We start from the raw sequence: 24,911 nt of genomic DNA on the forward strand, positions 1-24,911 counted from the left end.
ATATCATTCTGCTTTCTCTCTCAGCCATTACTGGGCAGACCTGGCACTCAGATGCTTTTGCTTGGTGCAGGAGTCAGGGAGAAATGAAACTTTCTTCTTTGTAAGCATCAGATACCTTAATGAGTTCTTTTCTATTTTGTCCCTCCTTGAGTAGGCCTTTTAGTTAAGTGTGCTCATCTTTCTCCATATATTTCTCAGGAATTAGAATAAAATACGAAATTTTGAAATCCTTATATTCATCTACTTTTAATTATACTTTAAAATTACACCTTTATTACATATTTGGAGAACAGAGCGGTTTCCTTACTGTATCTGAGAATGTAGATTTAATAGAGGTTACATGGTCCACCTAAGGTTATATGGACCTTAGGTGATAGAGAACAGGAGGGCCATAGGTAAGAGACTAGGAAGGATGCAGTTACCTGTTAGAACACCCCAGTTCTTTCCCTTCCTGCCCCACGTGAACCCTATAACATACTTCTCTTTCATGCACAGTGCTGGGTATGTAGGTCCACTCAATTAGCACTAGACACTCTGACAGATGGATTTAGTTTGCTGATTAATACGGGACTTTAAAAACTTTGTGGATTTATCCCCTTTGATTAGCATTGGTGAGATAGACAGAATCTTCATTCCTGCTGTGGATGTGTTGGGCAGTAGAAAGCTTTTGGCTGACTTTCCTTTCACTGTACCTTTAGCTGCTTCTGTAGTCCAGAGAAACCTACGAAGTTTGTGTTTTCTATTTCTCTCTCATTCTCTCCTCATGTAAGCAGTGTGTCTTTATAGACACAATTGCCTCTTCCTCTTTAATTTTGTCTCTTGCTCAAAATGACCACCCTTTTGTTGGGAACAGTGTATCAATGTAGATAAGAGTTATAAAAGTATAATAATAACTAATATTTCTATAGTATCTTTTATAGTTACATATAGTACATTATCTCATTTGATGTTCATGGTAAACTTGTGTGTGGTAGCAATATGATTATACCCGTTTTACAGATTATGAAATTGAATTTCAGAGAGGTTCAACAATGTTCAGAAGTTACAGAATGTTCAGGTTGTCAGAATCAGAGCACATGGCATTTCATTTACATTGTTCTGTTTTAGCAGTCCTTTTTCTAGTTGGAGACTGTGACTTGGATTTGTTTACATGGTTTTACGATTTATCTAGACTTCTTTCTTGGTGGTACAAAAAAATCTGTTAAACTATTTAATTAGTCTGTTTTGCTTTGGGTTACCTTGTTCAATAAGAAAATGTTTACATGTGTTTTAGGTGTGTTTAACCCATTCACCGACTGTAATTGAGAGTCAGAAATCGTTACAGGCAGGAGTTACCATTCAGTGATATCCTGTGTTGCTTGCTTCTGTTGTTTGAAAATGTTTCATCAGAAGTCATTTGAAGAAAATATCATATTATTGTTGAGTTATTGCTTTTCTTTCTCATTTTATTCTCTCCAGATTATAATTCCTCCAACTTTTTTCTTTTATTTCCAGCGTTATTTTGAGTATTTTAGGTTTTTCATGTTTTCATATAAATTTTAGAGTCATTTCGTTAATTTCCACACACACATACACGCCACACACACACTGTTATTAATGATTGGGATTGTGCAAAATCTGTTGCTCTTTCTATATTATATTGTTGCCACCCAAGAAGCCTAGAGAACTCCTGAAATAAAAAAGGCCAAGGAAGAGCTTCTGGGGCCTAGCGTCTGGAGACTCAGTGATTCTCTAGCAACAGTAATGAAATCAAATGTGACTGTAGGCGAAGTTCATGCCAAGTTTTACCTTAGCAGTGGCCCACTACCAGCTCCACCAGTTGAACTAATGTGAACTCTCGTCTTTGCTCGTCATGAATTAAGTTGCTTACTATTTAGAATACGTAGCAAGCAGGTGGTACATCCCTGTTGAGAGGTTGCCACATTAACACAGGGAAGCAAAGATTCTGATGTATCTAAAGATGGTTTTCTCTTCCCAGTCCTCTTCACTTACCAAACAGGGCTACTACCTCCAAGTGAGCTTATGGAAAAAAATTAGTTTTTTCTCAGCATCTAATTCAGCCTGTTCTTTGTGTTTCTACAGACATTAAGGTGAATAAGACCTCAAATCTGCTGGGAACTTCTTAGCACCATTTCCCACTGTATTATATGTTTGTATTTAAAAACCCATGAGAAATAAAAGTACGCATGAACCAACAGACATGTAGAAAATTAAATACTTGTGGTGTTTTGATGAGTCATGTGCATTTGTGCTGTAAGAGCAATTATTTCTTCATGAAGGCCCAGGGATTTAGGTTTTTCTGGGTAGAGGATTTTTACCTAGCTCTTATAATTTACAAAGAGAGCTTTCATTATTAGAAGGCAAATATACATGAGTAACTCCTGCTGCATACCTTTGGTAAAAGAAAAATCGTTTGTACTAATTTATTTATTCCAATCCTTGTAAAAATTTTTATAAGATGGATACTTTGAAAAATGCAATAATAATATCTCACAGGTTATTAAATCATAGAATTAAGGAGAAATAACAAAGTCGAGATGGTGAAAGGGTCATTGGATACAGATGGAAATGTGCTCTTTGGCCTGTACATTGGCTAAGTTACTTAGTTTGGTTTCTTCACCTGTTCAGCTTTGCTGGTGCCATGCGTTTCTACATACATTATTGTATTTGGATTTATGCACTTTATTAACATGATATGTAGATAGAGAACCCAGTTTGGGATTTTCTGAAGATGACATCTCTGCCCATGATTCATCTTGCCAGATGTTGGGTAACCCTCCTTCCAGATGTGAACACCGGTCAGCCTTGCCAGGTCTGATAAGAAACTACCTATAAGGCTACAGCAGTGAATCTTCCCTCATTCTACCTAACAAACCCCCTTCCTTCCATGCTCTTGCCTTCGAGATTAACTGTTCTCTCTCTGGTCTCTATGAAAAACCCAATGGGGAGAAATTATATTTAAGAATGCAGTGCATATGTCCACTCTGAGTATTTAAGGTAGATTCCTGTGTCAGGTTAGGTTACCCCAAAATTACCTGTTTTAGCCTCCATAACTTAACCCTTTGTAAGGTACCTTCATTGAGTTTCATTTCATTACTGTGTCTTTTCAGTGACACTGTATACAAGCACCATTATATAAATAGCATTGTTGCCATTTTTATAAGGCTGCTGTTAAAAGATAGGCTACTGTGTCATTAAATATTCCAGGTGATAAACTCTTTTTAATTATTATGAAGAAAAATTTGTCTCTTAGAAAATGGAAAAAAAACCCCAAATTTATTTCATTTTAACACAAATTTAACAGTTCTGTCCATTTTGAGCATAGGCACAGATTGCATTAACAGTTTTTGTAACTGTCTGTAATGGAATTCATACTACCATTTTAACAGAAATTTAAAAATAATATTTATGCTCATCAGCAACTTTGTAATCAAGATATTAATAGTTGTTAGACCTACCTTTGGATATTAGTTTTTAATGCATTATTTTAAAAGAATATTATTTTTCCTTTCCAACCAGGGAAACAAAAAAGAAAAAGAAAAAAAAAAAAAGGAAAGAAAAACAAGTTTATTTTTCTAATATAATCATTTGTTTATAATCTTGTGTGTTTATTTTATGCATTTGAAAACATGCTTCTGAGTTGGGCTTCACAAAGTAGCCAGAGAGGTCCCTGGCTCCAAATACTCCAACAACCTTCCTGGGGTGGTGCATGTGTACTTCCTGGCAGCCTCAGGCCTGGTTCAGATGTTTTCCTAGACATATGTATCTGTGTGAGTGACAAACCATCACAAGATTTAGTGGTTTAAACCAGTGATAACTGTTTAGCTCATAATTCTGTAGGTCATCAATTTAGGCTAGGCTTGGCTGAGGGGTTCTTCTGGTCTAAGCTATGCTGCCTCATGCATCTGTGGTCAGCTGCAGAATAGCTTGTCTGACCTTGGCTGGGTTCTCTCACATGTTTATGGCCTGTGGTCAGTGTGATCTCTCATCTCCAGCAAGGTAACTTGGGCTTGTCCACACAGCAGAGTCTGAGTTTCTTAGAGAGAAAGCAGAAGTATTCAAGGCCTCTTAAACAAAAGGCTATGAATTTGTGTACCATTACTTCTGCTGTGTTCTTTTGGATAATGCAAGGTATGCCACAGTCTAGCCCAGACTCTAAGGGTGGGAAATAAACTTCAGTCCTTGATGGGAGGAACTACAAAGTCACTTGCACAGGATATGGAAACAGGGAGGAGTGAAGATTTTTGGGCAGTTTGGAAATTTACCACAGTGTATCTATGTGTACACATATGTGTATGTAGGTGAAAAGTGAGAACATATACATTCTGTGTTTTTATCACCAGACATGCTTCAAATCCAAGTTACTCATCCAACGCTGTGGGTATATTGGGGAAAGTAAATACATCTTACATGGGAAGTGCCTCAACAGGTATCTAGAATAATACCTTCCATTCAATAAATGGAAGGCTTCCCAAAAAAAAAAAAAGGAAGTGTAATTTTCTTTGTGCCACTGCTTGAATTCTATTGGTGTTACTTCCTGGTCGGTTTTATTTCTTCGCTCATGTTTTTCCATGCTTACTTCCTGGTTGGTTTTATTTCTTCACTCATTTTTTCCCCCCTGCTTCTATCCTGGTTGGTTTTATTTCTTCTCTCATTTCTTTCCATGTTTATTCTTCTGGTTGATGGTCTGTTGCCCCATCTTGTATTAGTCTGTTTTCTCATTGCTGTTAAGAACTACCTGAGACTTAGGTAATTTATAAAGAGAAGAGGTTTAATTGACTTATGATTCTGCAGGCTCTACAGGAAGCTTGGATGGGGAGGTCTCAGGAAACTTATAATCATGGCGGAAGGCGAAGGGGAAGCAGCTCATCTTACATGGTCCGAGCAGGAGGAAGAGATAGCAGTGGGAGGTGACACGCACACAAACACGCATGCACACACACTTTTAAACAACTGGATCTCTTGAGAACTTGTCACAGGACAGTATTAGGGGGATGTTGTTAAACCATTAGAAACCACCCCATGATCCAGTCACCTCTCACCAGGCCCCACCTCCAATATCGTGGATTCTAATTCAACATGAGATTTGGGTGGGGACATACACAGAGCCACACCATATTACATGTCATGGCAGAGCACCACTCTAGACTACTTCTCACCTGTTCTGAGATCTTGGAAAAGCCACTTGAGTTTGTCAAGAGTTTCAGTAGATGTTATATCATCTATTTATTCAAAATAAAACTACTAAACAAAATTATTGGTATAATTTAATTACCTCATGTATATGGACATATGTTGGAGACCCTAGATGTGTTATTGTTCCTAGGAATTCTTTATGCTTTTGTGGAATGTCTATAATGTTTTTTTACTTAACATTTTTATCATATCCCCAGCATCGCTAACTGGCTCTACCATTTTTTAAAATGACATTTATATTTTTTAAAACCACTGTTTGCAAGTTTTACAGCCTTAGCTTGCACGCTAATCTTCAGAACACCATAGCCATTTCTTTAATCTGATGGATGCCCTCACATGACGTCTGTCTTCTCTGATCAAAAATGACATTCTTAACATCAGTGGATTCTTAGGCTTTTCTGACAGGAAATATTTTTGAGGCTATATAATCAGTCATGGGGTATGCTTGTCAATACATTTTTTTCTGCAGAAATAAATCAGAAATCCTATCAAAATGGCATTATGAAAGAATCCATTTCCCTTAGTACTCCTCATGAAATGGCCATGCCTGAAGTTTCTGAGAATTTTTATTTAGATGAAGGTTGTATATTTAATGTATGTACTGGCCATTTTCTAACCAGCCAATCTGCATAAATATTATATCCTAAGCAGGAAGAAAATAGTTGCAATCTAGAGCCAGCCTCTTCCTTATAAGCCTGCATCGCCTTCCTTTTTTCCCTTGGCTTGCCTCTTTTACTTTCCAGACACTGAATGCCACCCTAAACTTTCTTTATTCCCTTCCCCTACCCACATACATGCTCACCCAGACAAAGAAAGAGAAACCAAGGAAACAGAACCTGTAGGGATGAATAGGGATATCCTCTACAATGCGCCTTTGATTCTCTTTGCTGTTTTCTGGACAGGAGTGGATAGATTCATTCCTTTTCCATTTTGAAAATTTATCTGGACTGTGCATGGTGGCTCATGCCTATAATCTCAGCACTTTGAGGGGCTGAGGTGGGCAGATCACTTGAGGTTGGGAGTTTGAGACCAGCCTGACCAATGTGGAGAAACCCCATCTCTATGAAAAATACAAAATTAGCGGGGCGTGGTGACACACACCTGTAATCCTATCTACTCAGGAGCCAGAGGCAGAAGAATCACTTGAACCCAGGAGGTGGAGGTTGCAATGAGCTGAGTTCACGCTGTTGCACTTCAGCTTGGGCAACAAGAGTGAAACTCTGTCTCAAAAAAAAAAAAAAATTGTCTGTGCCCATTCACTCATCTACTCATTTATCCATCCATTCATTCATTCACCGTTCATCTGTCAGGAACAGTGTTAGACACCGGGCTGGGTTCTGTGGATGAAAAGACAAGCCCTGGCACTGATTCCTGGACATAAAAGGGACGGTAACTGAAAGAGTCATGTGGCCAGGGTCTTACGAGATTTGTAAACAAAGGCTTTGGGAGCCCTGGGGATGGAGAGGAGACCACATTATGCCTTCCTTCCTAGGGACCATAGCCATGTGCCTGAATTTGACAAGAGGAGAGTCAGAGGCTGCTGGAGTGGATAAGATGAAGAGTGGGTGTCTGGATTGTTTTCCAGACAGTGATTTGGGGCTGGACTGATCCTTGTCAGTGTGAAGTCAGGGTGCCGCCCACTCATCCATGCCGCTGACTCAGGTACTATAGGAGAGTGATTGATTAGCCTGAGGTGGAGGTCTCAGGTATGTTCTTCATTTCCTAGATGAACCCATTTAGGATTTGCTGAGAATCTGCTACCGATAATGCTAGATGTCCTTTGTGCTTCACCCTGATTTATAGCACACCTGTGATTTAGGTGTAATTTCTTCCACAGATGACCACACTGAGGCTGAGGGTTATGTAACACCCTGTCACTCTGTCTGTCCTTGATTGTGTCCCTCCCCTAATTCTGACTGCTGCATGCTCAGGAATGAGGAGTCCTGTTGTAGAGGGCATGCCAGAATGTGTGCCATCAGTCTTCTCTCACACCACCTGTGAGATGGCTTCATGGCACATATGTATATAGGCCTGCTCCAGGGAAACAGGAATCCAGTCTTAGTGGTTTCTATATTTGGCTCTCCAACACCAGACATGGTGCCCACTGGCTAGCTACAGATGACTGTTGAGGAAATTAGTGAATGAGTGACTCTCTGGGTATGCCTTTGTTTGGTTTCTAGAAGAAAAAGATTAAGTATAACACTTTGTATCCTACAAGGTGTTTTAGGTTTTTTGATATTCATGGGGGAAACAAAAGCAAAGCCTCTGATTGACTTGTGATTCTGGATGATGATAACTGTATTTCCCGGAGTATTGTAAATATTTATGCAAGAAAAGGGTGAGATTTAATGAGTCCCAGCTTTCTTTAGGTACAGATGACATGCCAGGCTAATGTTGGTGCCTTGGGGATTATGAGGGCCTCTACCTTCCCCTGAGCTTGGTTCAGGGCCTTCCCAGCAGGTCACAGCTCATGACATCAAACAAATTGGTGTTGATGCATGAGCCTTTGAGGCTGATATAAAGAAGATCTGATATATACATCTTCAGAGCAGACTTTGGCGTTAGATGTTGACTGCAGTCTCTTCCTAGTTGGTACAGGCTTTGTAGGAGTTCCTGAAAGGGGAATGGGGACTATAGCCTTATCTTGAAAATAAAAACAACCCAAAACACAACAAACTAACATTTCTAGAGTTAATATGTGCCAATCACTCTGCAAAATATTTCTGAGAAGTCACTTATTTATTTATTTATTTTTAGTTGGAGTCTTGCTCTGTAGCCCAGGCTGGAGTGCAGTGGCACAATCTTGGCTCACTGCAACCTCCACCTCCTGGGTCCGGTTCAAGAAGTTCTCCTACCTCAGCCTCCCAAGTAGCTGGGATTACAGGCACAAGCCACCATGCCCAGCTAATTTTTGAATTTTTTAGTAGAGACGGGATTTCACCATTGTCCAGTCTTGAACTCCTGACCTTGTGATCAGCCCACCTCGACCTCTCAAAGTGTCACGATTACAGGCGTGAGCCACTGATGTGGCCAAAGGCATTTATTCTTAAGTCTTGTGTTTCCCTAGCTTGATATATGTACCCTGAGGACTACACATGGTTTTTTGGGATGCCAGGAACATGTGTGGAAGGAGAAGAGGGGGAGGAAAAAAATGAAATAAAGATTGAGTCCACAAGTCATGCCCATATTCTTAGGAATGGACTGCAACCCAGCTGTTGCAGTATGAGCTGGTAATGGAACCGGAGTCTTAATTCTTAATTTAAGAATAAAATTATCTGTCATATGCGTTAGTTTTTCTAGTCTGAAACTATTAATACAGCTCTCCTGCAGGTCTTAAAAATTACTTGGATATATTTAAGGATTGAGTAAATGAGTTAATAGGTTTATATTGTAGATGCCAAGATTTTCACTGAGAAAGGATGAACATACATGAAATCAAGGGAGGCAACCAAGAACCTGCATGGATGAATAGGATATCAGTCTCAACTGGTGATTTCCAATATATGTGTGTTTGTGACAAATTGATATTTGCGTGTGTGTATTTATGCACACATATGTGCACGTTACATGGTGATTTCCAATATATGTGTGTTTGCGACAAATTGATATTTGCGTGTGTGTATTTATGCACATATATGTGCACATGTTACATGAATGTATTTCATTTTTCTGTTTACTGGAAAGATTGAGAAGCAAAGATACTCCTGTAATAAGAGCACGCCTAAGCACCTGTATCCTAGCCTCTGGTGTCAGTGCCCTCTAAACTAAACCATACTCCTGGAATGGCTAATTTCAAGGCTGGAGCAAGATGATCCTGAAACATCTTATCAGATAAGATAGTAAGGAACTAGGCCGGGCGCGGTGGCTCAAGCCTGTAATCCCAGCACTTTGGGAGGCCGAGGCGGGTGGATCACGAGGTCAGGAGATCGAGACCATCCCGGTCAACATGGTGAAACCCCATCTCTACTAAAAATACAAAAAAATTAGCTGGGCATGGTGGCGCGTGCCTGTAATCCCAGCTACTCAGGAGGCTGAGGCAGGAGAATTGCCTGAGCCCAGGAGGCGGAGGTTGCGGTGAGCCAAGATCGCGCCATTGCACTCCAGCCTGGGTAACAAGAGTGAAACTCCGTCTCAAAAAAAAAAAAAAAAAAAAAAAAAAAAAAAAAAAAAAAAAAAAAAAAAAAAAAAAAAAAAAAAAAAAAGATAGTAAGGAACTGTTGTTAAAAAAAAAAAAAAAGATTTCACAAGAATCAGTATGAAGGGGCTCTTATTGGTCAAATCTGGGACAGTTTGAACACCAAAATAATGAAGTACAGTATGAACTATAAACAGTTGGGGAGGAGGAATTCATCAACCCATAATGACAATGGATGAATAGAAGGACAGATGGATGGATGGATCGATGGATGGATGGTTGATGAATGGATGGGTGCAGGGAAATATGGGAGACTCCTGCTTACCAATTGCCAACTAACTAATAAATGTGGATGGCGTGGTAGAGCAGGAAAAATCAGCATACACCACCATTGCAGTAACAATTATGCACAAAACTCAGTGGATGCTAATTCTAAACAGGTTTATGAGGAACAGGATATTTACATAGTGACAAAAGTGTCTTTCACAGATTGCTTTAGTGTAAGAGAAAAATAGTAATTAAGTGGAGAAATTGAACTACACTTTGATCAGGATCAAAATTAACATCACCATTGAAGGGTAAGCAAACATCGTGTGCCTTCAGGTGAAACATCCTGAGAAGGAGTCAACATCCTAATTCGGGATTCTGGCCAAAAGTGTGTAACCTGAAGCTAATCATGAGGAAACTTAAGACCCATGCTTTATTAAAATGCAGGAGGAGGATGAATTGTATCCTTCCAAAGTATAAATACCATAAAACAAAAACAGAGGAAATGGTCCTGATTAAAGAAGCCTAAGAGATGTGGCAACTAAATGCAATAATTGACTCTAAACTGGATTCTGTACTTGGGATTTTTAGGGTAGGGAAGGTGGATACCATAATGGCCTGTTTTTAGATTCTACACAAAGCGTGTTTCTAAACTGCTGAATCCAAACATAACTGAAACTCTGGAAGGTGAATGCACACATCACAAACCAGTTTCACAAATAGCTTCCCATTCGTTTTTATCTTGAGATATTTTTTTTTCACCTTAGGCTTCCATTAATTCTCAAATGTCCCTTTCCAGACTCTACACAAAGTGTGTATCTAAACTGCTGAATCAAAACATAGGTTCAACCCTCTGAGGTGAGCGCACACAAAGCAAAGCATAGTGGCTGTTATTGGGTCAGTTGACCAACTGGAGTATAGATGGGAGATTAAAGTATGCTATCAGTGTTCAGTTTCCTGAAGTTGATATATATGCATATACACATACACAAGTGTGTGTGTGTGTGTGTGTGTATATATATATATATATATATATATACACATACATACATATTCTTTCTCTCTCTCTTTGTATATGCACACACACACAAAAACCAATGGATGAATCTGGGTAAAGAGTGTTAGTATAAACAAGTATTGTTTATTTTATTTGTATTCCTGCAAGTTTTCTGTAAGTTTTAAATTATCCTTCAATATCATGTTATAAATTTTGTTTTATATCTTGGCCAAATGAATGATTGCTTTTCAAATGAATATTTTTTATTTTATGCCCTTTCTTTTCCTGTTCTATCTCTTATTTCTTTTCTTCCTTTTTTTTGTGTCCCTTCTTTTAGAAATCCAAGGCTTGTGAGAAGGTCATTTCTGTGGGTCAGACGGTCATCACAAAGCATCGGAACACCCGGTATTACAGTTGCAGAGTGATGGCTGTGACATCACAGACCTTCTATGAGGTCATGTTTGATGATGGCTCCTTCAGCAGAGACACATTTCCTGAGGATATTGTGGTAAGTAGACTTCCTTGAGTGCCTGCTACCCAGCGTCATTAAAAAAAAAAAAAAAATCCGAAGTAGCTGAGCCCGTCAGAGTTTTTCTTTTGGAATTTTGAATAGCGCATTCACTTGGTTTATAAACTTTATCATTCTAAGTAACATCCACATAAACTTAGACTGATCTTCCCAGATTCTTTTAATTGAGTGAGAAATGTTATCTGGCCAAGCAATAAGGGAGCAGGCCTCAGGACCTAATCACCTCTTGAAGACCCCACCTGTTAATGCTATCACACTGGCAACACCTAAATTTTAGATGGGATTTATTGAAACCATAGCAGATATGAATTCACCTATTCTTTTCTGTTACAAGATGTGAACAAATTTGAATTCCTTTATGACTTCTTTTTCTTTATGCTAAACTAGAGGATGTGGCTTTGATTAATCTGACTTGACAGTGTATTTAAATCTTTGGATGTTCCACATGGGAGCAAAAGTAACAAAAGTCACACAGAAAAAAAGCTGTGCCATTTAATGAGTTTCTTTAATGTGGCGGAGACTAGAAGTGTGTGTGTGTGTGTGTGTGTGTGTGTGTCTTGTTGGTCTGTCTCCATCTCCTCCTTCCTCTGTCCCCTTACCAAACACCTTGGGGCTCATTCTGAGGAACTAGTGAATGTGTTCCAGGGTAATGACTCACTTTGTTTCAGTGCTTGCTTTTTAGCAGGGTGTTTTCACACGAAGAGCACTTTCTACAGAGGGTTTTTTGACACTGAAATCAAGTCCTGTGACTGAGAGCAGAGTGCATTAGTCTGGTGCTAATCCTGTTATCCTTTCTCCTTTTCTGAGGTGTGAGAGTTTGGGGAGCTGAGCCTTAATAATGTAGTCATCACTTCTGCCTCATCCTGGGTCTCTGTTGATACTTTGCTTTTGTTTGTACTTGGAAAGATATTTTCAGTGATTCTTTAATCACTGAAATGATACACAAAATAATTGTGTATTTTGTGCAGTTGAAAATTAAATGTAACCTTTTGAGATTGCTCAAGACAGTTTCTAGGTTTTTGGTAGTTGAAGACACATTGATTGAGTTAATTTTCTTTTACTTACCTCTATGCTGTTAAGAATGACAAACAAGTAAACAAAAGTGACCTTATTTGAAAGATTTTAATGCAAAGTAATGTAAATAAATTAAAAATCCCAGAATAGTGAATTGTGTTTCTTACCAGGGTGTTAGCTGGAGCTTCCCTATACTGCATTGCCATTGTTGTTCATAAACAGCATTTCTTAGGTGACATACTGTCCTTGTTAGAATTAGTGATCCCTTGAAGCACTCAATCTACATTGACTGCATACCTACTGTAGTGTCACTTACCACACTAGGTGCTGGGAAACATAAAGACAAAGAAGATGGAATCCTTACTCAGTCTTCGTGGAAGGTAGGCTGGTAAATGGATGCTTTCTCTACAGTTGACGCAGGTCTGGAACCCATGTAGTTCTATACCTGAACTTTAAGCAGTTTACTACCTGTTGGGGCTGGAACAATGAGTAACACTTACTGACATTTACCATGTGCCAGGTACTGCTCCAAGAACTTGACCAATGAACTCAGTTCATCCTCACAAGCCTACACACTAGGTACTATAATTTTTTCACATTTTGCTGTTGAGGAAACTGGGGCATAAAGTGGTGAATAACTGTCCCAAGGTCACACCTAACGAAGAAGGGTCAGAAACACTATTTGATTACATGTAATCCATCTCTAGAACTTTCACTCTTAACCCTGGGGAAGAAGGGACATTTAAAGCAGTAGGAGAAGGGATATGCCGGGACAAGAAAGGCATGAAAAGCCATTGGTAGACTGTGCTGGCTACATACTTGTTTCAGAATTAGCCTTCTCTTGTGAAGACTGTGAATACTGAGCTGGCGAAAGACAGAAGACTTTCTGGTGAGGAACACTGTGCTGGTGGAGTGAAATACTTCTGAGCACTAATTTTAAAACCTGAGCACAGTTAAATAGGTAAAACAGTTAGGTCTTTAACCATGATAGGAATTAATGAACCCTAGATTCTCATGTACATCACAAGCATATACACACCACGCTAGTTTGAAACGTTCCTGGAATATCTTTACATTGGAAAAGAACGTCTGTGATCCTGTAACATTTGAAATCCCAGAAGTCGTTCCTTTGACATCTTCCATTTCCTCCTTCTGTGAATCAGAACAAATATGATTTTAAGTACACTTGAGTGTTGTGAGGAGAACATAGGAGCTAAACTGTAGAAGATTTTTCTGGAGCACATGCCATTTAAATCAACGAGAATGGAAAAGCAAAATTCTTTACAGCTTGGTTAGCTGTCACTGAGCATTTTGGGTAAGGATTTGAGGCTTAGCAGCAGTTGTGTATGCCCATGTGGTCACAGCTATTGCCCCGGAGCGGGCAGGTAGCATAGAGTGGCATAAGTTCACTTAGATTCGAAGGGACGCATCCTTCTAAATGTGGGTGAATAGTCATGTCTTTTTTTTTTTTCTTTTTTGAGACAGGGCCTCATTTTGTCACCTAAGTTGGAGTGCAGTGGTGTGATTGCAGCCCACTGCAGCCTCAAGCTCCTGGGCTCCAGTGATCATCTTGCCTCAGCCTCTTGAGTAGCTGGGACCACAGCCGTGTGCCACCATGCCTGGCTAATGTTTTTATTTTTTGTAGAGACAGTATCCAACTGTGTTGCCCAGGCTGGTCCCAAACTTGTGGGCTCAAGTGATCCTCCCGCCCCGGCATCCCAAAGTGCTGGGATTACAGGTGTGAGCCGCTGCCACTGACCTAATAACTTCTTCAGGGGAAAAAAATCATCTTGAGCTGGCCTTCTCTGTTTCATCTGACTTTTCCTCCTGCAATGCTCCCCACTACCATATCTCAATCGCTTGCCTTCTTGGTTCCCTGTTCCAGGCTCCCTACACCAAGTAGCTATAATTCAGTCATGTTGTGTTTCAAGTTCCATGTACTTTCTAACAGTGTCACCGTTGTTAGCTGCTGTGGCCTCTTTCCTCTCTTACCTTGGTGATGAATGAGGCTTCCTTAGCTCACTCTTGCTGACTCTATCGGGTACGTTTTTTCCCCCTTATAATAATTGTTAGGCAGAGAAGCAGAACCAATAGGAGAAATACTTACAGAAACAGATAAGGAATTGAATCTGTGATTACGGAGGCTGAGAAGTCTCAAGACCTGTAATCAGGCCCGAGACCCAGGAAGATAGGATGATGTTCAGTTGGAGTCCAAAGGCAGGAAAAAGACTATTACCTAAGCTTGAAAGCAGTCAAACAGGAAGAATTCCCTCTTCTTTGGGGGAGGCATGGTTTTTTTTGTTCTGTTCATGCGTGTGCCCCATGCACATTAGAGAGGGCAACCTGCCCTACTAGATCTATCATTTTAAATGTTAAACTCATTTGGAAACACCCAGAGTAAGGTTTGATTAAATATCTGAGCACTCTGTGTCCCAGTCAAGCTGACGTAAAATTAACCAACATGAATATATTGTCCTGGGGAGTTAGGTTTGTGGACTATAGAAGACTCTAGCTTTTGGAGCCAGAAGCTCGCACTCTGTGGCAGAATGCATTTTCCTTTCCTGTCCAGCAGCCATGTGGGACAGTCAGTGTGTAGGTCCCTGTGGATCCACTCTGCAACACAGTTTGTCCTGGTCATCATCCATGTATCTGACATGTAAAGTCATGGGTTTAAAAGGTAAACTTTACAGCCTAGGCAACATGGTGAAACTCTGTCTCTACAAAAAAATAATTAAAAAATTAACCAGGCATGGTGGCGCATGCCAGTAGTCCCAGCTATTTGGGAGGCTACAGCAGGAGGATCTCTTGAGCACAGGAGTTCAAGGCTGCAGTGAGCTATGATCATGCCACTGCACTCCATCCTGAGTGACAGAGTAAGACCCCTTCTCAGATAGATAGATAGATAGATAGATAGATAGATAGATAGATACGCTTTTAAAATTTCAAGTATTAATAAAAATTGGGAGCCTGTTTCTCACTGAAATTAATGAAAGCTGCATAACTAAATGCATTTATAGTATGCCAGCTAGACTTCAATTTCAGATATAGAAATTTGATGGTATATTTTAAGATAAAGTGTATATATATAATTAAGTATATTTTCATATATGCTTTATTCCTTATATGATATAATGTAAATATGTTTATACCATGCACCTTTATTTATTCATTTATTTTTGAGACAGGGTCTCGCTCTGTCACCGAGGCTGGAGTACAGTGGCTGATCATGGCTCACTGCACCCTTGATTTCCTGGGCTTAAGTGATCCTCCCACCTCAGCCTCCCAAGTAGCTGGGACTACAGGCCTGTGCCACCACGGCCCACTAATATTTTTATTTTTATTTTTGTAGAGATAGATCTTACCATTTTTCCCAGGCTGGTCTTGAACTCCCGGGCTCAACTTATCCTTCTGCCTAAGCCTCCCATAGTGCTGAGATTACAGACATGAGCCATGGGGCTTAATTGCTAAGATCATCCCTATTCCACTTTTGATATTCATCTACATCAAAGTGTTGTCTGGGAGATGGGGGCCCTATTCAATACGCTAATGGAAAGTATCGTCAGGACATAAGAAAAAAATGTAATCAGGTTCATTTCTTCTCAGTTATCTTGAAGATCATGTCAGAATAATTATATGGTGAAAACACTAACTACATTTCACCTTCCTCAGAGAAATCTTTTCATTAGGTGATATACCTGTCACATGAGCAACTGGTGGTAGAAAATGATGTTTTTCTTCTGTTTGTCCGAAAACTCTCTTAACCACACAATGTGCATATCAGGTGTGAGTGCCACTGGGAAGAATTATTCATCAAATGTAGTGCGACCCCAATGTTACTGGCTATGGAAGAACTAGTTTCTCTAAGCCTCGGGTACTTGTTAACTAGAACTGCTGTAAGGGTACAGTGCAATTTCAGTTTCCTATGAAAATCAAATTTAGGATATCAAGTTTAATCACCCCAATCTATTTATCTATGTGTGACACAAATAAAGTCCCTTATAGAGCCTGATGCTTTAGTAAAGAAAGTTATATTCCCATATTTATAGAGTTGATAATTACAAATCATTTCATTTGAGAACTGATGAGAACCCTTTAATGCATACTGTCCTATCCATGTTTGAGAATAAATTTGGCAGGCGTTAAAAATGCTTATGTTAGGGTTATGTGACTGGAGAGAGCATTTGGAGCAGTAGGGAGAAACGCTCTTTGAACTACCAGAGAGTGTCTTTCCCTACCTAGGTACTTTATTTCTGTGCTAGCCAGAAAAATGTCCAAAAAATTCTCTCTCAACAATGCACCTGCACAATGTGTGTATCAGCCCAGTTAAACTCCACATGCAATCTTTAGCTGTCAAGGGAAGTAATAAAAGATGTATTGCTACACACCTCCATATGTCAGTCTATTAAATTTCCACATACTTCTGATGAATTTTTTTGCCTTGCACTATTTTGATGGGAATGAAAGTTGCCCACCTGAAAGTACTCAATGAGCATAGAGATTCCAGGGCCTCTGTTGGCCTTTGCCCATACCTGCGATCCTCTAAGGTGTCCCTGTTGACAGTAAAGTGATGACTGCCTCCTTTCCTCTGACTTTGAGCTCACTTTGAGGGAGGAGAGTGGTACTGTGGACACTTGAGTTCTCACTTAACGTTCACCACTGGGCATGAGAAGTGGTCCTAAACAGGACCATTTAGAAATTTGATAGCAGGAGTCCATCACTGAGATTTTCCATGAGGGCTGGCTACGTTTTTCAGCTTTGGTTGAAATGTAAAAGAAGCATGAAAGCAATACTCTTTAAGATTCTGTGGGGGAGGAGTCACGGCCTTTAGTTTTAAGGGCTGCACAATGCCAACTGAGGTTCTTGCAGCTAATTTTTTTTTTTCCCATATAAAGGCAGTTTGCTTGAACTTTCCAGCCCCAGTTTTTTCCCCTACTAATTTGAAAGGAGCAAATGAACGCAAAGCCTGACATATAGTAGGCACAAAGTCAAATTTTGAATACCAATGGTAGTATGTAGAACTTTTTTTCTTTTTCCTTCCCATCTAGTTTATACTAGCCTTTTCTGGTCTTGAAATTTGGAGTTAGAAGATGTGTCCTCAGAACTTCGTGCCTACTTGTCAGATTAAATAAGAACCTGCCCTTGTGAGATTTTGCTGGATCCGTTTATCATTCTCACTTGCTATAAAGTCGTCCCAGTATCTTTTAGACTTTATAGTTGTCTAGTTCTGTATATTTATGCGTATGTTTTCTGAGTGTATTGTTTCAGTGTTATTTCAGTGGCTTTCCATACAAATCCTGCTCCAAAGTAGGTTCACTCTCATTTCATAGATATGATACTTTCCAAATCACACAAAAGCTCCTCCAAGTACATGGTGACAGAGGTAGGTCCTGTTTGCAGGTTACTCCCCATGTTCCATTGCTCATTGCCTTAGAAGGTCTGCTCTTTGTGGCTTAGTGCAGCTGAGGTAGAAGACACTGTACAGTACCTGCCCTGAGGGAAAACACAGCATACAGCGGGACGTGGTGTAAAAAGCATCTTGGTGTTGAATGCTTCACAAGCCCCGCTTGGCAAGCATAGGTGTAGGAGAGATCTGGGTATTCCAGAGGCAAGAGAAAGTATCCAAGTGGTTTTGAGAAACTAGAAAAGAATTATTCCCAGAAACGTTCTCTGCTGTGGGATCCCGGGAAACATTGTTGGATCCCTATTGCCTCCTAGATTTTGAGGTGTCCTGGATTTTCGGGTCAGGTAGCCATGCATACATGGCACTGGCAGATAACCCTTGTCAGTAAGCTCACCTCAGCTTTGGAAGCCCTGTCCCATCCCAGACTATTTGTGTTATGTGTGCTCCAGAGGGATGCCCTTCTCTTCTTCCCTGTACCCGTCCCTGCCAGGCAGTTCTCGTTCTTTTGGAACCAGTGCACATCTGCCAGAGAAGGCTTTGGAAACTTTCTTTGGTTTAGAGGTCTGCAAGCATGGCCCACATGGCCTTTCATGTTCAGGGTTCCCTGGCATTTCTTTCTTGAATGTGGAGTTGGGAATCTGAGATAAAAGGCTTCACCAAATTCCAGTTAATTTTTACTTCCATGGCAAACCTTTTATACATGTAAAAGAACATCTGCATTTACTTTTCTAAGCAATAAATTTATCTGACAGATTTTATTTATAAATCTAATATTTGCATTAAAAATAACAAACTCATTTTTTTTCTTAATGTCCTTATAATGCATAAATCAAATCCTAACCATTTTATGTTTATGTAACCAAATTTCTTTGGACATTTAAACTATGATTATAAATTGAATATACACATTTCTCACAAATGTAAAATTTTTCTAGGCACTTAATACCTATAACTTTAATAAATCACACATTAGTTTCAATTCTCCTACTTCAGACATCTTCAAAAATAGTATGTAAACCAGTACAATATTTACAGAACACAGATGCACCTTTATAAACACAATTTACATAAGATTGATAGATAAGTAGATAGACTTTACCCAATCAAGGGGAAACAATATTACCATATTGGCTAGTAGTCCACTAAGAAAAATAATCATGGAACCTGAAGGCCATTTTAGAGGCACAGAATCTGGTTATGCCTTTGAAGAATAAACCTGCAGTTATTGGGCAGGGGCTCCTAATTAAGTCAGGTTTCATCTGATTCATCAGCTTTCCAAACCTTGTACCTTTCACTGGGGTCCTGACTAGTCTTATAAGTTTCATGAACTGTTTCGTAAGTCCACGGAGGTGGGTACTTTCCAGGCCCTGGCATTTTATTTCCTTTTGTGTAACACCTTTTTCCATTAAAGCCCTGGAAGTAGTAATGAAATGTGGAAGCCTTTACTCGAGTGGCAGTTGGACCTTCTTTCTTTTTTTTTTTTTTTTTTTTTTTTTTACAAATTGTATGCCTCTCACTGACCATAATTCTGTAATCATCACAGTGAGTTTCCACTTGTCACTGGGGATCTTCTGGAGAAACTATGTCATTGCCCTGATGTCCCATGCAGGAGATTAACTAGTTGCCACTGAGACAGACTGTCATTTATGTTTTTCTTCAGATATATACCTCCCTCACTTGAGAGTCTTTCTCATGTTTTCTCTTTTGGTAATTATCTCAAGGTGATTGACTTTGGGAACTTATTCCCAAAGGATGGTTCCTGGCGCTTCCTTCCACTTTTTTTATTTCCAGGAGAGACAGGTATAGCATTTCATCTTCAGTCTAACAGAATCAAAATAACTACCTTGAACTTCAGGGCAGTGGTATTAATTTCCAGGACTTCATCATCTCTTCTCAGTGCAGGGCTTAAACCCGAGGGTAGTAGGCACCATGAACCAAACCCACTCTGTGTTTGGGAGTATCTGTCCAAAGATGTCATCCCTTCTGAGCTATGTGTTGAACACTGCGTCAGGCATCATGGGGGATTCAGAGATGTGTAAACACAGGTGTAGGGAAAGTGATTTGGGCATTCTGGAGACAAAATACAATACCCAAGGAAGTTTGAAAGACTAAGGAAAAAGCCATTCTCAGAAACTTTTTCAGTTACAGGATCTTGGGAAGCAATTTTGAACCTGCCTTGGTCTCTAGATTTTGAGGTGCTCTGGAGTTTCAGGTCAGGTGGCCAAGACAGTGGCAGACACTTCTTATCATTGAGCCCATCTCAGCTTTGGGAAGTCACATCCCATCCCAGCCCACTGATGTATTACGCTGCTCCACATTGATGCACTGATACCCCTTTACCTCCATCAGGAGCTGATCTAAAATACTCTACAAGAAAAACACCCAGTGAAGGCTATTGACAGTAAATTCGGGGGAAAAAGCAATTGTGATGGGCCAAAGTGTTTAAGGAAATCACATTGAGAAAGAGAGATGTGAGCTGGGCTACTGATTTATGAGAGTTTTTTATGCATTCTAGATACAATTCTTTTTCAGATGCTTTGCAATGTTTACTCCCCATCTGTATAATGTTCCAGTCGATAGTATGAATACAACACATTTTGTTTATCCATTTACCAGTTGATGGGCATTTAGATTATTTCCTGTTTAGGCTATTATGAATAATTTTGCTGTGAAATTTGCTTTGAAGGCTTTGCATGGACACATGTTTTCATTTCTCTTGGGTAAAGACCTAGGAGTGAGATTACTGAGTTACATGGTAAGTATGTGTTCAACTTTATAGGAAACTGCCATACTGTATTCCAAAGTGTTGTGCCATTTTATCTTCCCACCAGCAACATTTGAGGTTATATAGTTTCTTCTCATCCTCACCAATACCTGTATTGTCAGTCTTTTGGACAATAACCATTGTGGTGGATGTATAGTATTATTTCGCTGTATTTTAATTTATATTTCCTGATTGACTCGGATTCATGATTAATTGAGGATCTTTTCAAATGCTTATTAGCCATTCATCTGTCTTCTGTGATGAAAAGCCTATTCAAACCAGGAATATATTTTACATTTTATTAATTGAGTTTTGTTATATTGAGTTGCAGAAATTTTTTAAACGCTCTGTACATATCCTTTATCCAATCTTTGATTTACACATATTTTCTCCTAGTTGGTGTCTTGCCTTTTCATTTTCTTAATAGTGTATGAAGAACAAAAGTTACACATTTTGATGAAGAACAGTTTATCAACTTTTTCTTAATGGATCATGCTTTTTAAAATTTGAGTTCATGAAGTCTCATGCCCTTTCTAGGTAAAGAATACTTTTTCCTCTGAGCAGGGCTGTGCTCTAGCAAGAAGCTCCAGGGAAAACTCAAGCCTTCAGCATTTTAGCTTTCTTGTGAGATTTATTTGTTTTTTAAATAAATCAGAACCATCTCTCTATATATATGTGAACTTTCTTTAAACAAGAAGATCTCTGGCTCTGAAAAACTTTGAAACCACTGGTTCAGGTCAGTTGTTACCTGCTGTCCTACTCCCTTGGGAGTGAGAAGTCCGTCCTGAGAGAGCCAGGGCATTGGTGCACCTGCTGGTCCCCGTGCCAGCCTGAGAGCAGGACTGTTGGGAAATGTCACCACTGGTTCTGTCAGGCTCACCCACAATTATTCAGCACCAAATTATGAATATCTATGACATCATCTCTAAATGTCAGGGTAGGGCTAAATCAACTTCCATTTAATAGAAAATATAAACATTTTTAAAATTCCTTGTTCCTTCTAATAGTTAACGTGGCCAGATGTCACTGTCACTTCACATCATAATATCAGACTGTCACCATTCATTATTAACCCTTCGATTACTCTTTAAATTAAATGGTACATTAACTGCTATGATGCAAAGTTTTACACTTTCAATCGTTCCTTTCTCTAATTTTATTTTTAATCTCAAATCTAGATACCATGACCCTGAATGTGGTATTATCAGGTTGCCACATGCACATTTCAGAAATGCCTGAAATTTTCCAGAGCTGACCTTCCCTGCAGCGCATTTGTAAGTGCAGCTCTCTGCATACAATTTCTGAAATATATAGCGAACGGCAAGAGCTTCCTGAGGGAGTAGTCAACAGGGAGCTGCCTGTTTATAAGCCATTATCTTTTACCTCTATCCAACCTCAGGTGCTAACACCCCAGGATATAGCACATAAATTGGTGACACATCCCAGAAGATATAAGGCCCGTAAATCAATGAAGAGTTTATGTTCCTTTTTGACCATGGGATTTAAATTATTTTGGCAAGAGAGTGAACTTAGATTCTTATTTGATAGCTATATCCAGAAGAAGTCAGTACTATCTTCTTATTGATGAGCAACCTTTCCCTCATTTTATTATTTCCTCTTTGTACCTTATTTAAAAGAAGTTAGTTAATTTTCATGGATGAGAAAGAACCAGTATAAATCTTGCCTTTTGCATTATTAAGTAAATTATAATTTTGACTAAAGAGTATGTAGGCAAATGAGGAAGAGGAATGACAGAAGAAAAGATGGCTTGAGCATGGCCGGGCGTGGTGGCTTATGCCTTAATCCCAGCACTTTAGGAGGCTGAAGTGGGCGGATCATGAGGTCAGGAGTTCGAGACCAGCCTGGCCAGCATGTTGAAACCCCGTCTCTGCTGAAGATACAAAAAATTAGCTGAGTATGGTGGCATGCACCTGTAATCCCAGCTACTTGGCAGGCTGAGGCAAGAGAATTACTTGAACCTGGGAGGCAGAGGTTGCAGTGAGCCGAGATCACACCATTGCATTCCAGCCTGGGTGACAGGGCGAGACTTCATCTCAGGAAAAAAAAAAAAAAGATGGCTTGAACTCAGGAGTTGTTTCTGATCTTTCCCACAGAGAGTGTTCTATGCTAAGAAGTGAGTGAAAAACTTCGAAGCTATCGCCTGCAATAATGCTTGTTGGTTGTGTTTGTCTCTGCAAATCAATTTCCCTGTACCGTCTAATTTTTTGCCTTTTATAAAATGGAGGATATATTTGAAAGTCTTCTGTGCTTTAGCTGTTTTATCCAATACCATTATAGAACTTTATATTTGTACAATGTTTAATTTCTTTTAAAGGTTATAATAGTACAATATGTTGAATAATGTTATATGCTTGGTTTTCAGATCAAAGTAGACTTTTCCATGAGTAATTAAAGCCGGTGTGATCTGTGCCTGAAAAAGATCCCTTTTGGGCCAGGCACAGTGGCTCACACCTGAAATCCCAGCACTTTGGGGCACCAAGGCAGGAGGATTGTTTGAGTCCAGGAGTTTGATACCAGCGTGGGCAACATAGAAAGACTGTCTTTACAAAAATGTTTTAAAAAATTTAGCCAGGCTTGGTGGCATGTACCTGTAGTCTTAGCTACTTGGGAGGCTGAGGTAGGAGCAAGCCTTAAGCCCAGGAGTTTGAGGTTACAGTGAGTTATGATCACACCACTGCATTCCTGCCTGGATGACAGAGCCAAACCCTGTTTCTAAAAAATTAAAAGGTGCCTTTTATAGCCGATTTATGGCTAACAACTCAGCAAAAAGGGAAGGAATAAATTATGCACACTTCCAGTAGCATAGTTATAAGGATATACTTGTAGATTATGTTTTTCAAACATGCTAAATGTTTACTCTTTGTAGCCTTTAATTAATAATCTAGGCCAGGCGCAGTGGCTGACACCTTAAATCCCAGCACCTTGGAAGGTCGAGGTAGGCAGATGGCTTGAGCTCAGGAGTTTGAGACAAGCCTGGGCAACATGGCAAAAACCCATCTCCACCAAAAAAATTAAAAAATTAGGCATGGTGGCACGCACCTGTAGTCCTGGCTCCCCGGGAGACTGAGGTGGGAGGATCACTTGAGCCTGGGAGGCAGAGGTTGCAATGAGCCAAGATCATGCCACTGTACTCCAGCCCAGGTGACAGGGCCAGACCCTATCTCAAAACAAAAAAAATAAAATAATCTGACCTCAGCAATCTGACCCAATGATTGCTTTATGCATTATATTATCTTCCCCCCCACAACTCAGTAACAGATAATATTGAATCATCCAAAGCAGCTTCTTTGATTTAGACCATAAAAGAAAGTGACTGGCACAAAACAAGCCAGGCTTTAGTCTTTATGTTCAAAGCAGCCAAATACCTGAAGTCATGTTGAAATACAGACTATAAGAGAACTATTGAAAGAATGTGGATGTGAGTGCCATTGATATTAGGTGAGACTCTAAAATGAGATGGGTGTGTGTGTGTGTGTGTGTGTGTGTGTGTGTGTGTGTGTGTATTTTGAAGACTGTCTCATCACGCAATAAGCCTTAGACCAGGTTCCAAATGGCCACACTAGACCCTATAGCTTTTCTTTTTTTGTTCTCTACATGAATTTTGAAATGATTTATGTATTGTATATGAATTTTAATATTTTCCTTACAGTTTTTAAATGTATTTCAATACTAGCAAAGCCTTTTTTTCTGTATTATTTGTACTGGTACTTTATGTAAGCAGTGGTAGTTACTTATATGAGTCTGCAGCAAACCTCAATTCTTGCCACCTCAGAAGAAAGAATTGGACTCGGGCATGAGGCAGAAGGAGAGACCGAGGCAAGTTTTAGAGCAGGAGTTAAAATTCATTAAAAAGCTTTACAGCAATAATGAAGGAAAGTACACTTGGAAGAGGGCCAAGCAGGTGACTTGACCTCTAGACTTGGGATTTTATATGTTGGCATACTTCTGGGGCATTGTAATCCTTCTTACTGCTCCTAAGATCTTATCAGGAAGCTGCTGCTCACCAGTGTCAGGTGTTTTCCATCTATTGGGAGCCTGCCTTGGTGCTGTCTGTGACCAATGATTCGTTTAGACAGACATTTAACAACTTTACCATCATCTGATGGTCGCCCGACACTCCTGGTGTGTGTGGCGGGGGCTGGGGAGCCCTCTCCTGCCCTGCTCATACCTGACTAGCTATGTACTGTAACAGCTAGTTACTTTTCTACAGGGCTTTATGTTTGTTTCGTGTCTTGCTTTTTGTCATTGTTGTTGTTTGTGTTTGTTTGCTTTGCATGAAGTTAGAAGGGCAAAAATCTAACCAGTATTTACGAGTATGTTCTCTCCAGGAGAAATCTAATAAGGATGAGGAAACAGTATGTGTGGTGCTCAAGTCCTCTTTTTTCTTAGATTTGGGGGCTCGTAAAGATGGGGAAGGCTAATGCTCCCTGTGAAGGCCCTTTTATTGGTAGGTGGGGAATTCCTGCAGGGCTGGCCTTGATAAGCCACATCTGGGTACCTGCATATGGTCATACATGGATTCTGTAGTCAAGAAATACCTTATCCTCAATGATGGTAACCTTATGCCCCCAAGTTTTTTTTTTTTTT

General features: G+C 39.7%; 1 protein-coding gene across 3 annotated transcripts in view; it reads left to right on the plus strand.

Annotated features, from left to right (window-relative positions):
* KDM4C (lysine demethylase 4C) overlaps positions 1 to 24,911 on the plus strand; it is a 269,280-nt gene that overhangs the window by 216,035 nt on the left and 28,334 nt on the right. For all 3 annotated transcript variants that reach the window (XM_037730821.1, XM_037730820.1, XM_017506883.2), the window contains one exon: positions 10,933 to 11,103. In XM_037730821.1, coding sequence (XP_037586749.1) covers positions 10,933 to 11,103 — 171 coding nt within the window. The remainder of the gene's footprint in view (positions 1 to 10,932; positions 11,104 to 24,911) is intronic.

This window comes from Cebus imitator, unplaced genomic scaffold (assembly GCF_001604975.1).
Source record: "Cebus imitator isolate Cc_AM_T3 unplaced genomic scaffold, Cebus_imitator-1.0 Scaffold364, whole genome shotgun sequence".
Lineage (NCBI taxonomy): Eukaryota > Metazoa > Chordata > Mammalia > Primates > Cebidae > Cebus > Cebus imitator.